The 15,137-nt window shown below is 43.3% G+C and overlaps 1 protein-coding gene, 1 long non-coding RNA gene and 1 pseudogene across 2 annotated transcripts; 2 read left to right on the top strand and 1 right to left on the bottom strand.

Annotated features, from left to right (window-relative positions):
- Positions 1-334: 334 nt before the first annotated feature.
- LOC117186090 lies at positions 335-1,424 on the top strand (annotated as a pseudogene).
- A 1,364-nt stretch (positions 1,425-2,788) lies between these two features.
- On the bottom strand, positions 2,789-4,123 carry LOC117186345. The gene is made up of 3 exons (XR_004471452.1): positions 3,811-4,123; positions 3,637-3,735; positions 2,789-3,574 (listed from the first exon to the last, which is right to left on the bottom strand). It is a non-coding gene; the product is annotated as an uncharacterized LOC117186345 (long non-coding RNA).
- A 7,450-nt stretch (positions 4,124-11,573) lies between these two features.
- On the top strand, positions 11,574-12,663 carry LOC117186089 (diphosphomevalonate decarboxylase-like; the record flags this gene model as incomplete). Its single annotated transcript, XM_033386189.1, has 2 exons — positions 11,574-11,730; positions 11,786-12,663. Coding segments are annotated over 2 exons (1,020 nt in total), but the record flags the coding sequence as incomplete, so codon positions are not given.
- Positions 12,664-15,137: the final 2,474 nt, after the last annotated feature.

Below are 15,137 nucleotides of genomic sequence, written 5' to 3'. Positions count from 1 at the left end.
TGCAGGGAGGGAATGATCCCAAGCGGTATCACAACGGGCCGAAACCGGCCTAAGTGTGTCGGGCTCCGAGCGAGCTTGGCAACCGCCTCTACCTAACCTAACCTACGTTTTTTTAAAGTTAAAGTTTTTTCTTGAGATGAATTTTACGTTTATCGTTAAACTTTTTAATGTAAATGACAATTGGGTTCTAATAAAGCTAAAAGTTAACTAGGCCAGATATAGAAATAGCACCTCTCCTATAATTTATATAAAGTAGTAGTTACAATCGCGGCCTTTCAAGGGCATATCATTTTTGGCGGGCGAAGTTAGATACCTTACTTGTCTATGATAATATTGTCTGTATTGTGACCTGTATATTTGTGTGTTTTTACAGCTTTGCGCGAAGACAACAATAACTGCTTCAGAAAAATTTCAACACAATCGAATGTGGCTCAATGATGAGGAATTGCTTTTCGAGGAGGACTCTCGTCTTATGCGCTGTTTAGAAGGAGGTGAGTTTTTAAAATGAAATTTTAATTTATTTTGTACATCTCTTTTTATTTTTAGTTCAACGTCTAGCACATATTAATGGTTCTCAAGAAGCTTCACTCTCTTGGAAAGTACATATTGCATCGCGTAACAATTTTCCTACTGCTGCTGGTCTTGCATCAAGCGCAGCTGGTTACGCTTGCCTGGTATATTCACTGGCACGTTTATATGGTATCCCCCTTACTGAAGAATTGACGACTATAGCTCGACAAGGTAGTGGTTCTGCATGTCGTAGTTTATTTGGTGGTTTTGTTCAATGGCACCGTGGAGTTCTTGATGATGGCAGCGACTCTGTCGCTGAACCAGTTGCATCAGCCCAACATTGGCCGAATATGCATGTACTCATTTTAGTCGTAAACGATGAACGAAAAAAAACAAGCTCCACTAAAGGTATGCAACGTTCTGTGACTACATCGCAGTTAATTCAGCATCGAGTTGATAAACTAGTTCCGGAAAGGATCGCGAATTTAAAAAAGGCCATAAAAGCTCGTGATTTTCAATCCTTTGCTGAGATAACGATGAAAGACTCAAATCAGTTTCATGCAATCGCCTTGGACACATATCCACCATGCGTTTATATGAACGATGTGTCTCATGCTATAGTTAATTTTGTACATACATACAATTAAACTACGGGTACAGTGCATGCAGCGTACACATTTGATGCTGGTCCAAACGCATGCATTTATGTATTAAAGGAAAATGTTGCAAAGCTACTAGCAGCAATTCAAAAAGTTTTCCCCACTGATTTAATAGATACTGTTGAGTACTTACGGGGTCTTGCCGTTTCACCAGAATCGAATATAGAACAAAATTCAGATGGTGCAACCGACAATTCAATCCATACAACTGCAGAACACAGAAAGGTTAACGGAATTTGACGCAATTTGCCCAAATGGTACATCAGTTTTTTGGAGCAGCAGGTTCGGTAATTCTCGGTTCGAATCTTTGTGAAGGAACTCATGCATAATTGTATGCTCAGGCCATATTGACGGTTCTAGAGAATTGGATAGTAAAGAATCAGAGAGAAGAATTTTAAAGGATGATATGTTGCGCTTATGTTTAAATATAAATTTAGTCACAACTATGTCATCAGGCGAAGCGTTAAGTTTAGAGGAAAGATGTTGTTTAACATCCTCCGTTGTAGCCACAGGAATAAGACGAGAAACAAATATTGCTTTCCGAGGGACCACTGCTCTAAGTAGAAGTCCCGAGCGAGATCGAGATGGTCTCGGACCGAGATCTCGGTCCTGGGCCAGAAGAATTGGCAGCAACGGCTGGAGCAGGAATTGGCAAGACATCACCAGCAACCAACACACCCGCACTAGGAGCACTCACCACGTCAGAAGTGACGGTAGCAGAAACTGCAGGAATGGGATTAATGCTGTTGGTAAATTGGATGCTCGGAGGAAGCACATTGCTCGGTGTAACGAACACCGGAGCCACCGTTGGCGGATTTTCAGATAACGGCGAGGCATGACCACTCGGAGTAACAAATGCTTCCGATGGATGAAGTTGGGAGGCAGGCGTACCAATCGGATTAGGTTGCAAGAGATTGGTATCATTATGCAGAATTTTCCGTCTAGGCGATTTGCACAAGAGTTTGAGCCCAAGAAACTGCGATTCAAGGGCTAGAAATTTCTCGTTGAGAGCCTCAAATTGTTTCCGGACATCCAGAAACCCCGTTCGAGTCTGTCTCATGAATGTGCGCATTTCGGCCTCAATCTACTGACAAGACAAACATGACCAAGACAGGCCCATACGTTTCGAGATCAGATCGTTTAGCCGGCCAAAATTTCCGCCACCAGCACATTTTATGTGGGCAAAATTTTCGCACAGCCAGCAGCTAAGGAATGAATCACAAATGATTACACCACCGAATTCACATTTCTTTGCACTGCAAACAATTGCCATTATTGACAGTAGTACAATCACTGTGCACGAATAATAAAAGAACAGAGTGAGAGCGCAGGCAAAATGGGACAGCAGACACCAGAGCGAGCCCGACAATCAGCAGCAGAGGCAATAATTCAGATCCAATTCAGCAGATGATCCAACGAAGTGCAGAAAACGAGCAGTAAACTCACCAAAGCAGAAACACAAAGAGGGAGAGCATAGGCAATCCAGAGCGAGTGAGAGCAACAATGCGAGCAGCAGGCCCGCTTATGCTTTCGAGAGAGTGTGGGCGATGCAAACGCTGATGCGCGAGAACAGTGCATACCGAAGAAACGACAACGAAAAGCAGGCTGGGTAAAAAACAATAACAAATTGCCTGCACGAGTCCGATGCGTTACGTTGCGATATTGTATTTATATTAAACACTTTTTTACAAACGAAACACTGGTGATTAACACAAAGTATAATCAAATTAAAGAGATTCGATGATATATTAAAACAAAGTTACAACAATGTTGAATGATATTGAAGCAAAGGGCGGAGAACGCAGGAGCAAGAAAAAAACACAACCGGCTTAAGCAAGAGCTAGAAGCGAATAGGCGTTGCCCGGCGTGGCAATAATAGTTGTAACATCAGCTGCATCACGACAGATTCGACTTTGCAGGTGAGATATCCTCATACAGTTGGACGGAAAGGCTAATCTCTTTCATTCAAGCGACACGAGGTTCGTGTATAACCACAAACCAGGACTGTGCGAAAAAAGACACCGGAGTAAAATAAACGGCGTTAGTCGGAATCTAGCGAGGGAAGGCGCCCCATCCCGACGCATTCCAGACTACCTCAAGCAGGAGGCCTCATGAGTTCACATGTAAAGACCCATGGAAGCAACGCGGATTGGAATGTCTAATGGGCTGAATCCGAACGAGACAATACCAGCTGGCGCTATGTGGTATCCAATGGCCGCACCGGCGCCGGCTACCAACCTGCATGGGCAAAACCCCTTCATTCGCGATCCGACCCGAACAAAGGCCAATTAAGACTCGTATGGGACGCAGCAGCCAAAGTGGAATTCAATGCTACTAAAAGGCCCGGACCAATTGCCATCGCTTCTAGGAGTAATATCGCGATTTTGACAGATGTCTATTGGAATCTGCGGAGATATTAGAGAAATGTTTCACCAGGTCAGGATATGTGCGGATGATCAAAGCTCACAGCAGGTTCTCTGGAGATATGGTGACACCAGTCGAGAACCGGATAGGCACGTAATGAGCGTAATGACCTTTGGTGTTTCTTGTTCCCAGCAGCAGCGACCTACGTGAGAGATAGAAACGAAGAAAGGTTTATCAAGGAACAAAGAAAGGCAGTACAGGCTATACTTCGCAACACCTTTGTAGATTACTGGCTCCAAAGCTGGGACTCGGAAGACGAAATGGTCCGCCTAGCGCATAACATACACAAAGAAGGAGGCTTCGAGATGAGAGGTTGGATATCTAACTCAAACACCGTGATGAGAGCGCTCTCAAGAGATGGATATCATCAAGAACGCCCCATCGAGATGACGGACTCAAGAAGACGAGAACGAGTGCTTGGTGTGTGGTGGCATGATTACTTCACCTTCGTCAATAAGTTTCGAGATGACATATACTACGAAACGAAAACTATGATGAAGCGGTCAATTCTACGTATAGTCATGACCATCTTCGATCCCTTAGGACTATTGGGCTTCTATATAATACAGGCAGAGATAAAACTGCAGGACGTATGGAGGTCAGCAATTGGACAATACGGGCACGGCAACCTAAAAACATCGAAGAATTAAGGGTTTCACGATATCTCGGTACGGTTAGAGAGATAGGACAAAATCCAATCTAGAAGATTCGTTGGGAACCCTAATAAAGAGAGCTTGTGAATAAGCAGAGCATGGTTCACAGAATCGAATGCCTTGCCGAAGTCCGTAAAAACTACATCCGTCTGCAAACCAATTTGAAAACCACGGTGGATTAGGTTAGAATAAATTTGCAATGCCAACCGCAGATGCTTCTGTTTTTATACCCGATACTCAAAATGAGTATTGGGGTATATTAGATTTGTGGTAAAAGTGGATGTGTGTAACGTCCAGAAGGAATCGTTTCCGACCCCATAAAGTATATATATTCTTGATCAGCATCAATAGCCGAGTCGATTGAGCCCTGTCTGTCTGTCCGTCTGTCCGTCCGTCCGTCCGTCCGTCCCCTTCAGCGCCTAGTGCTCAAAGACTATAAGAGCTAGAGCAACGATGTTTTGGATCCAGACTTCTGTGATATGTCACTGCTACAAAAATATTTCAAAACTTCGCCCCGCCCACTTCCGCCCCCACAAAGGACGAAAATCTGTGGCATCCACATTTTTAAAGATACGATAAAACCAAAAACGCAGAATCGGTGAGGATGACCATATCTTCTACAGTGCAAAATCTGAACCAGATCGTATAATGATTATAGCCAGAATCAAGAAAACAATTTCATTCTTTCTCGCTCTGTTTCTCTCTAACACACAGGTTTCATGGTCGGTTTTGTCAATTGCAAAATATGAGTTCAAGGATCTCAGAACCTATAAGAGCCAGAGCAACCAAATTTGGTATCCACACTCCTGTGATATCGGACCTTGACCGTTTTGTGTCCAAATTTCGCCACACCCCCTTCCGCCCCCGCAAAAGACGAAAATCTGGGGCATCCACAAATCTCAAAGACTATTAAAGCTAGAGTAACCAAATTTGATATCCGCACTTCTGTTAGATCTCACTATAAAACGTGTATCTCAAAATTTCTCCCCACCCCCTTCCGACCCCACAAAGGACGAAAATCTGTTGCATCCACAATATTGCACATTCGAGAAAACTAAAAACGCAGAATCATAGATAATGACCATATCTATCAGATTGCTGAAACTGGATCAGATCGGATCATTTTTGTAGCCAAAAGCAAGAAATCAATTTTCAGTGGCTACGCAGCGCCCGACGTCACGCTCAGACTGATTTTCTGTCTCTCTCGCACGCACTCTTTGTCGTGTCGTTTAATATTAGCGGCGTCTGCCGGAGGAGAGTTATACTGACTTAGTATCGGGTATAACTGTAGAGTTGCGGTGTACGCAGCAACTCACAACGTTCCCCCTCGTTTAGAATCACTTTGAAAGTTTCTACTACATTGTGAAAAGTAATGATTATAACACTGACTATTAACGGCAAGGAACAGAGAGCGAGCGAAGGAGTATAAAGCTAAGGCCGACGTGGAGCCCGCCTTCTGGTACTTTTTATAGAGCCTAGATTTATTATTTTTTAAGTATGACAAATACTTGGAGAACCCCACCTGCTAAAGATGGGCGGTCCATTCTACAAATAGTGAATTTTTCAATGAAAATTTCATGATCATTGATAGAAGAGTTAAGCCAGGTTTCGGTAAAAGCGATGGCATCGAAATCAAAAGACGCACTATTTGTATGAATTTGACGCAATTTGCCAAAAAAACTGCGAACGTTCTGATAGTGAATAGAAAAATCGTACATCAGTATTTTGGAGCAGCAGGTTCGGTAATTCTGGGACTCGGGCTCGAATCTTTGTGAAGGAACTCATGCATAATTGTATGCTCAGGCCATATTGACGGTTCAAGAGATTTGGATAGTAAAGAATCATGGAGAAGAATTTTAAAGGATGATATGTTGCTCTTATGTTTAAATGTAAATTTAGTCACACCTATATCATCAGGCGAAGCGTTAAGTTTAGAGGAAATATGTTGTTTAACGTCCTCCGTTGTAGCCTCAGCAATAAGACGGGAAATAAATATTGCTTTCCGAGGGACCACTGCTCTAAGTTGAAGTCCCGAGCGAGATCGTGATGGTTTTGCCACTCCTAAAAGAGATCTCCGTCCTGGGGCAGAAGAATTGGCAGCAACAGCCGGAACCGCCGTTGGCGGATTTACAGATAATGGCGAGGCATGACCTCATGGAGTAACAAATGCTTTCGATAGATGAAGGTGGGAGGCAGGGATGAAGGTTTCGAGTTCAGATCGTTTAGCCGGCCAAAATTTCCGCCACCAGCACATTTTATGTGGGCAAAATTTTCGCACAGCCAGCAGCTAAGGAATGAATCACAAATGATTACACCACCGAATTCACATTTCTTTGCACTGCAAACAATTGCCATTATTGACAGTAGTACAATCACTGTGCACGAATAATAAAAGAACAGAGTGAGAGCGCAGGCAAAATGGGACAGCAGACACCAGAGCGAGCCCGACAATCAGCAGCAGAGGCAATAATTCAGATCCAATTCAGCAGATGATCCAACGAAGTGCAGAAAACGAGCAGTAAACTCACCAAAGCAGAAACACAAAGAGGGAGAGCATAGGCAATCCAGAGCGAGTGAGAGCAACAATGCGAGCAGCAGGCCCGCTTATGCTTTCGAGAGAGTGTGGGCGATGCAAACGCTGATGCGCGAGAACAGTGCATACCGAAGAAACGACAACGAAAAGCAGGCTGGGTAAAAAACAATAACAAATTGCCTGCACGAGTCCGATGCGTTACGTTGCGATATTGTATTTATATTAAACACTTTTTTACAAACGAAACACTGGTGATTAACACAAAGTATAATCAAATTAAAGAGATTCGATGATATATCAAAACAAAGTTACAACAATGTTTAATGATATTGAAGCAAAGGGCGGAGAACGCAGGAGCAAGAAAAAAACACAACCGGCTTAAGCAAGAGCTAGAAGCGAATAGGCGTTGCCCGGCGTGGCAATAATAGTTGTAACATCAGCTGCATCACGACAGATTCGACTTTGCAGGTGAGATATCCTCATACAGTTGGACGGAAAGGCTAATCTCTTTCATTCAAGCGACACGAGGTTCGTGTATAACCACAAACCAGGACTGTGCGAAAAAAGACACCGGAGTAAAATAAACGGCGTTAGTCGGAATCTAGCGAGGGAAGGCGCCCCATCCCGACGCATTCCAGACTACCTCAAGCAGGAGGCCTCATGAGTTCACATGTAAAGACCCATGGAAGCAACGCGGATTGGAATGTCTAATGGGCTGAATCCGAACGAGACAATACCAGCTGGCGCTATGTGGTATCCAATGGCCGCACCGGCGCCGGCTACCAACCTGCATGGGCAAAACCCCTTCATTCGCGATCCGACCCGAACAAAGGCCAATTAAGACTCGTATGGGACGCAGCAGCCAAAGTGGAATTCAATGCTACTAAAAGGCCCGGACCAATTGCCATCGCTTCTAGGAGTAATATCGCGATTTTGACAGATGTCTATTGGATTCTGCGGAGATATTAGAGAAATGTTTCACCAGGTCAGGATATGTGCGGATGATCAAAGCTCACAGCAGGTTCTCTGGAGATATGGTGACACCAGTCGAGAACCGGATAGGCACGTAATGAGCGTAATGACCTTTGGTGTTTCTTGTTCCCAGCAGCAGCGACCTACGTGAGAAATAGAAACGAAGAAAGGTTCATCAAGGAACAAAGAAAGGCAGTACAGGCTATACTTCGCAACACCTTTGTAGATTACTGGCTCCAAAGCTGGGACTCGGAAGACGAAATGGTCCGCCTAGCGCATAACATACACAAAGAAGGAGGCTTCGAGATGAGAGGTTGGATATCTAACTCAAACACCGTGATGAGAGCGCTCTCAAGAGATGGATATCATCAAGAACGCCCCATCGAGATGACGGACTCAAGAAGACGAGAACGAGTGCTTGGTGTGTGGTGGCATGATTACTTCACCTTCGTCAATAAGTTTCGAGATGACATATACTACGAAACGAAAACTATGATGAAGCGGTCAATTCTACGTATAGTCATGACCATCTTCGATCCCTTAGGACTATTGGGCTTCTATATAATACAGGCAGAGATAAAACTGCAGGACGTATGGAGGTCAGCAATTGGACAATACGGGCACGGCAACCTAAAAACATCGAAGAATTAAGGGTTTCACGATATCTCGGTCTAACGATACAAACATCTAATATTCAATTACACATCTTTACAGACGCGAGCATAAACGCCTTTGCAGCCGTCGCCTACATAAGGATCGAACAAAGAGAAGAAGTACGATGCACACTACTCGCATCCAAGACAAGAGTGGCACTATTGAAACCATTTTCGATTCCCAGGATGGAGCTTATGGCAGCAATCCTCGGCCTACGACTGACTAAACTCATAACACAGGAGCTCTCCGTCGAGATCAAGCGACGTGTTCGTCGGGAAAATGGGAAGCTTATCACCAGAGAGGCTAGCAATCAGCGAATTGCCATTCACAAACACAGGTATCGACTACTTTGGACCACTGGAGGTCAACGTAGAGAGAACGTCTCCAACGTGGAGAAACGATGGGGAGTACTATTCACGTGCCTCACCGTGCGAGCAGTACAAATCGAACTGGCAAGCTTCCTGTCAACAGACGCTTGACGCATGATCCAACGCTTAACCAAAAGTTTGGCAAACATCATGACAAGCGACGAAGTTTGCGAAGGGGGGAATGTTACGGCAGAAACCGCAGTGGCAGCTCTAAATATCACTGCGCCTAACAGCACAGACATTAACAGCACTCAGCAAAGGGTTAACCATGGCGAATGGTAGCCATAGACAAGGCAAGGAAGAACAAGAACGAAAAGAAAGGCAGCGGCGAAAAGTTAAACTGAAGCGGTACAAGTTTTTTAGCTCGCTTCTCCCCCTAATTTAATACCCTGCCCTGATCTTTGTAACTGAAACACCTGAATAAAACTAAAACTTGAAGAACAAACAACGGGAGGCCTATTAAACGCGGGAAGCTTAACAAACGTACGGCCAAAGATTTGGAGGCGTTGCCCAGCGCGGCAATAATAGTTGTTACATCAAATTTAACAAAATTATATATAAATTGCTTAAGCTAGTTAAGTTTGAATAAATTTAGAACATGATATATATATCAGGAAAAAGGTATATGGAAAGAACGACTTTTCACCGATTGACCTTATGGTTATGGCTATATGATATGGCTATATAATCGGCAGATTCCGACGGCCTTCATATTTCACGAAGTTGCTATTTATATTTATATTTCTGGCCCAACAATGAAAAAACAAACTTTGCTAACTGAATAGTGTTTATGAAGACGAATACATTGGAACCCAGCACTTTGGAACTCAGAAGGAAGTGTCTCTGAAACAAGGCTCAAATTCGTATATCTACACTTCGTTACATTCGTCAGCTGTGTAGATGTTATGCACAATGATAATGTTTTTTTGATAATTCTCTTACACCAATCGACACGAGTCTCATGTTGGCCAATTTTTACATTGTGTGGGATTCAAAGCGAACAGAACTGATTTACCCGGAGGTCATCATGGCAAATCTTATTGATGGACTTCATTCTAATGCTCAAAGATGTCTCAATCTCACGGTACATGACCGTGACATAACGATCCGCCTCAATCATTTTGCGAACATCATCGAGATTTTGGGCCACCTTCACGAAATTCGTCCTGCAAGGAAGGACTTTACGGTTGAATTCGTTGAAAGGTTTTTCACATTGGCAATGCAAGGTTGAACTAATCTGATCTTGGCTTAAAAATCGACATAAAATATGGTAGAAAATCATGACACAGAAATTTTCATGTGTTACGTTTTTTTTAACCCAAGCATAGTCCTATGGATATATCTGGCAATAGTCAGACCTATATTACTCTACGGAGTTACTGTGTGGTGGCCTGCCCTTACAAAAAGGACAATCACCAATCAGCTGGGCAAAGTTCAGCAAACGGCCACCCTCTGCATCAGTGGAGCACTTCGAACCTCCACCATGCTATGCCCCCAGAGCCTTGACCTTACAGCAAAGGAGCGGGCAGAAATGGCAGCAATACGTCTTAGAGACTCTGAACAATGGGTACCTCAGCACTCAGGTCACTCATCGATACTAAATAAAAACAACATTGTCCCAGTAAGAACGGACTATCAAGTTCCAAGGGAGCACACGGATACTCCATTCAGCACCATCATCCCTCACAGAGACGAATGGCGTCTTCCAAGCGGAAGTTACAGCAATTAGGGAGGCTCTGTACTGCCTTCACACGGTTACCGCCACGGCAACCAATCTAAACATCTACAGCTATAGCCAAGCTGCGATCAGATCACTCAACGCAATCTACTCGAACTCGGCTACTGTGGCGAACTGCCGCAGATGTCTTCACGAGATGGCTCAGCAATTTGCTATCAGCCTTATATGGGTCCCGGGCCACCGGGACATCGAGGGCAACTGCATAGCGGACGAGCTGGCCAGATATGGTACTACGACCCCCCTTCTCCAAGATAAGGAGGATATTTGTATGCCTATGGCCACCTGCAAGCTCATTATAAAAGAGCAGTACAAGCGACTGGCAGACGAAAAGTGGCAAATAGGGCCATGTTGTCGCACAGCTCGGCAAACATGGCCGACCATAGATAAGAAGCGCACCTCAGAGCTCTGCCAACTAGGCAGGGAAAGGTGCAGCGCAGTCATACGTTCCCTCACAGGACATTGGCTAGTAGGCATCCACGCAAACAGGCTGGGTGCCCCACACAATGATTTCTGCCGCAGCTGCAGAGACGAGGACGAGGAGGAGGAGGAGACAGTGGAACACCTGTTCTGCTCCTGTCCAGCTCTCAGCAGAAGGAGGCTACAACACTTAGGCACTGCCTTTCTGAACGACATCTCGGAGATGTCTACATTATGTCCCAGAAAGGTCGCAAACATTATAAGAGCATCTGGATGGGACAACTGCTGACATGAAATCTCACTTGCAGGGAGGGAATGATCCCAAGCGGTATCACAACGGGCCGAAACCGGCCTAAGTGTGTCGGGCTCCGAGCGAGCTTGGCAACCGCCTCTACCTAACCTAACCTACGTTTTTTTAAAGTTAAAGTTTTTTCTTGAGATGAATTTTACGTTTATCGTTAAAATTCCAAACTTTTTAATGTAAATGACAATTAGGTTCTAATAAAGCTAAAAGTTAACTAGCCCAGAAATATAAATAGCACCTCTCCTATAATTTATATAAAGTAGTAGTTGCAATCGCGGCCTTTCAAGGGAATATAATTTTCGGCGGGCGAAGTTAGATACCTTACTTGTCTATGATAATATTGTCTGTATTGTGACCTGTATATTTGTGTGTTTTTACAGCTTTGCGCGAAGACAACAATAACTGCTTCAGAAAAATTTCAACACAATCGAATGTGGCTCAATGATGAGGAATTGCTTTTCGAGGAGGACTCTCGTCTTATGCGCTGTTTAGAAGGAGGTGAGTTTTTAAAATGAAATTTTAATTTATTTTGTACATCTCTTTTTATTTTTAGTTCAACGTCTAGCACATATTAATGGTTCTCAAGAAGCTTCACTCTCTTGGAAAGTACATATTGCATCGCGTAACAATTTTCCTACTGCTGCTGGTCTTGCATCAAGCGCAGCTGGTTACGCTTGCCTGGTATATTCACTGGCACGTTTATATGGTATCCCCCTTACTGAAGAATTGACGACTATAGCTCGACAAGGTAGTGGTTCTGCATGTCGTAGTTTATTTGGTGGTTTTGTTCAATGGCACCGTGGAGTTCTTGATGATGGCAGCGACTCTGTCGCTGAACCAGTTGCATCAGCCCAACATTGGCCGAATATGCATGTACTCATTTTAGTCGTAAACGATGAACGAAAAAAAACAAGCTCCACTAAAGGTATGCAACGTTCTGTGGCTACATCGCAGTTAATTCAGCATCGAGTTGATAAACTAGTTCCGGAAAGGATCGCGAATTTAAAAAAGGCCATAAAAGCTCGTGATTTTCAATCCTTTGCTGAGATAACGATGAAAGACTCAAATCAGTTTCATGCAATCGCCTTGGACACATATCCACCATGCGTTTATATGAACGATGTGTCTCATGCTATAGTTAATTTTGTACATACATACAATAAAACTACGGGTACAGTGCATGCAGCGTACACATTTGATGCTGGTCCAAACGCATGCATTTATGTATTAAAGGAAAATGTTGCAAAGTTACTAGCAGAAATTCAAAAAGTTTTCCCCCATGATTCAATAGATACTGTTGAGTACTTACGGGGTCTTGCCGTTTCACCAGAATCGAATATAGAACAAAATTCAGATGGTGCAACCGACAATTCAATCCATACAACTGCAGAACACAGAAAGGTTAACGGAATTTGACGCAATTTGCCCAAATGGTACATCAGTTTTTTGGAGCAGCAGGTTCGGTAATTCTCGGTTCGAATCTTTGTGAAGGAACTCATGCATAATTGTATGCTCAGGCCATATTGACGGTTCTAGAGAATTGGATAGTAAAGAATCAGAGAGAAGAATTTTAAAGGATGATATGTTGCGCTTATGTTTAAATATAAATTTAGTCACAACTATGTCATCAGGCGAAGCGTTAAGTTTAGAGGAAAGATGTTGTTTAACATCCTCCGTTGTAACCACAGGAATAAGACGAGAAACAAATATTGCTTTCCGAGGGACCACTGCTCTAAGTAGAAGTCCCGAGCGAGATCGAGATGGTCTCGGACCGAGATCTCGGTCCTGGGCCAGAAGAATTGGCAGCAACGGCTGGAGCAGGAATTGGCAAGACATCACCAGCAACCAACACACCCGCACTAGGAGCACTCACCACGTCAGAAGTGACGGTAGCAGAAACTGCAGGAATGGGATTAATGCTGTTGGTAAATTGGATGCTCGGAGGAAGCACATTGCTCGGTGTAACGAACACCGGAGCCACCGTTGGCGGATTTTCAGATAACGGCGAGGCATGACCACTCGGAGTAACAAATGCTTCCGATGGATGAAGTTGGGAGGCAGGCGTACCAATCGGATTAGGTTGCAAGAGATTGGTATCATTATGCAGAATTTTCCGTCTAGGCGATTTGCACAAGAGTTTGAGCCCAAGAAACTGCGATTCAAGGGCTAGAAATTTCTCGTTGAGAGCCTCAAATTGTTTCCGGACATCCAGAAACCCCGTTCGAGTCTGTCTCATGAATGTGCGCATTTCGGCCTCAATCTACTGACAAGACAAATATGACCAAGACAGGCCCATACGTTTCGAGATCAGATCGTTTAGCCGGCCAAAATTTCCGCCACCAGCACATTTTATGTGGGCAAAATTGTCGCACAGCCAGTAGCTAAGGAATGAATCACCAATGATTACACCACCGAATTCACATTTCTTTGTACTACAAACGATTGTCATTATTGACAGCAGTACAATCACTGTGCACGAATAATAAAAGAACAGAGTGAGAGCGCAGGTAAATGGGAGAGCAGACAGCAGAGCGAGCCCGACAATTAGCAGCAGCGGCAATAATTCAGATCCAATTCAGCAGATGATCCAACGAAGTGCAGGAAACGAGCAGTAAACTCACCAAAGCAGAGACACAAAAGAATAGTCCACAAGGAGGGAGAGTATAGGCAATCCAGAGAGAGTGAGAGCAACAATGCGAGCAGCAGGCCCGCTAATGCTCACGAGAGAGTGTGGGCGATGCAAACGCTGATGCGCGAGAACAGTGCACATCGAAGAAGCGATAACGAAAAGCAGACTGGGCAAAAAACAATAACAAATTGCCTGCACGAGTCCGATGCGTTACGTAGCGAATATTTTATTTATATTAAACACTTGTTTACAATCGAAACACTGGTGATTAACACAAAATAAAATCAAATTAAAGAGATGCGATGATATATCAAAACAAAGTCACAACAATGTTGTATGATATTTAAGCAAAGGGCGGAGAATGAAGGAGCAAGAAAAAAAACACAACCGGCTTAAGCAAGAGCTAAAAGCGAATGATGTAACCCCGCTACAAACAAACAATTACACATGCCATCGAATTCAAACTCTTTGCTCGAAGAGGCAGTTCTTCATTAACGCTATTCGCTTATGGAACAATATTCCCCATAGCATCAAAACCAGTAGGAGCGCAACTCAGTTTCACTTTAAAGTTAAAAAACACTTAGAAAATCAATAAAATTAAATTAACAAATTCACTCAAAAAAGAAAATAAATAAAAATAATAGAAAAAATATAACAAATAAATAAAAATAGTAGAATAAATAATTTAAATTTAAAAAAGTAATAAAACAAAACATGTTGTAAAAACAATTATAAGTATAAGCTTCTCTAAAAATGTTAAATGATATTTAGATTTAAGTAAATAACTCTCTACACAAAAAACATAAGTGTTAGCGCTAGGATAAAGCATGAAAATAAATAAATAAAACGTGTTTGTGGTTTATGTAGTCCGATTGGTTGTTTTGTTGCTAAATTTTCCACTGGTTTTGTCTCTGAGGCGAGCTGTTCTGTTGATACTTGGTAGTCTGCCTAAAACGTGAGAATGTGTCCACATCCATTGGTTGGACCTGTTCTGGTTTTGGTAAAAGTTCTTGTTTTCAATAGTTGTCTTTGCCTTGGGTCCGTCATTAAATTCTCTCTGCCTTGCTGTCTTTGTTCAATTCTAGTGTGATGCGAACATATATCGATCATGATTAGCCTCTTACGCCAATGCCAAACAGGGGGAAGATCCTTTGGTCTTGGCGAGAATAGAACATCACTTAGAATCTTCTTGATTCCTGAGATGAATACTCGTAGAGCGTCCGCTCTGTATTTCTCATTCAATGAAGAAGGTACAGTGGTTTCGTTAATCATAATT

Source organism: Drosophila miranda, chromosome XR, assembly GCF_003369915.1.
Source record: "Drosophila miranda strain MSH22 chromosome XR, D.miranda_PacBio2.1, whole genome shotgun sequence".
NCBI classification, from domain to species: Eukaryota; Metazoa; Arthropoda; class Insecta; order Diptera; family Drosophilidae; genus Drosophila; species Drosophila miranda.
Note: the sequence above shows the minus strand (reverse complement) of the source record. Positions and strands in the feature narration are given on the sequence as shown.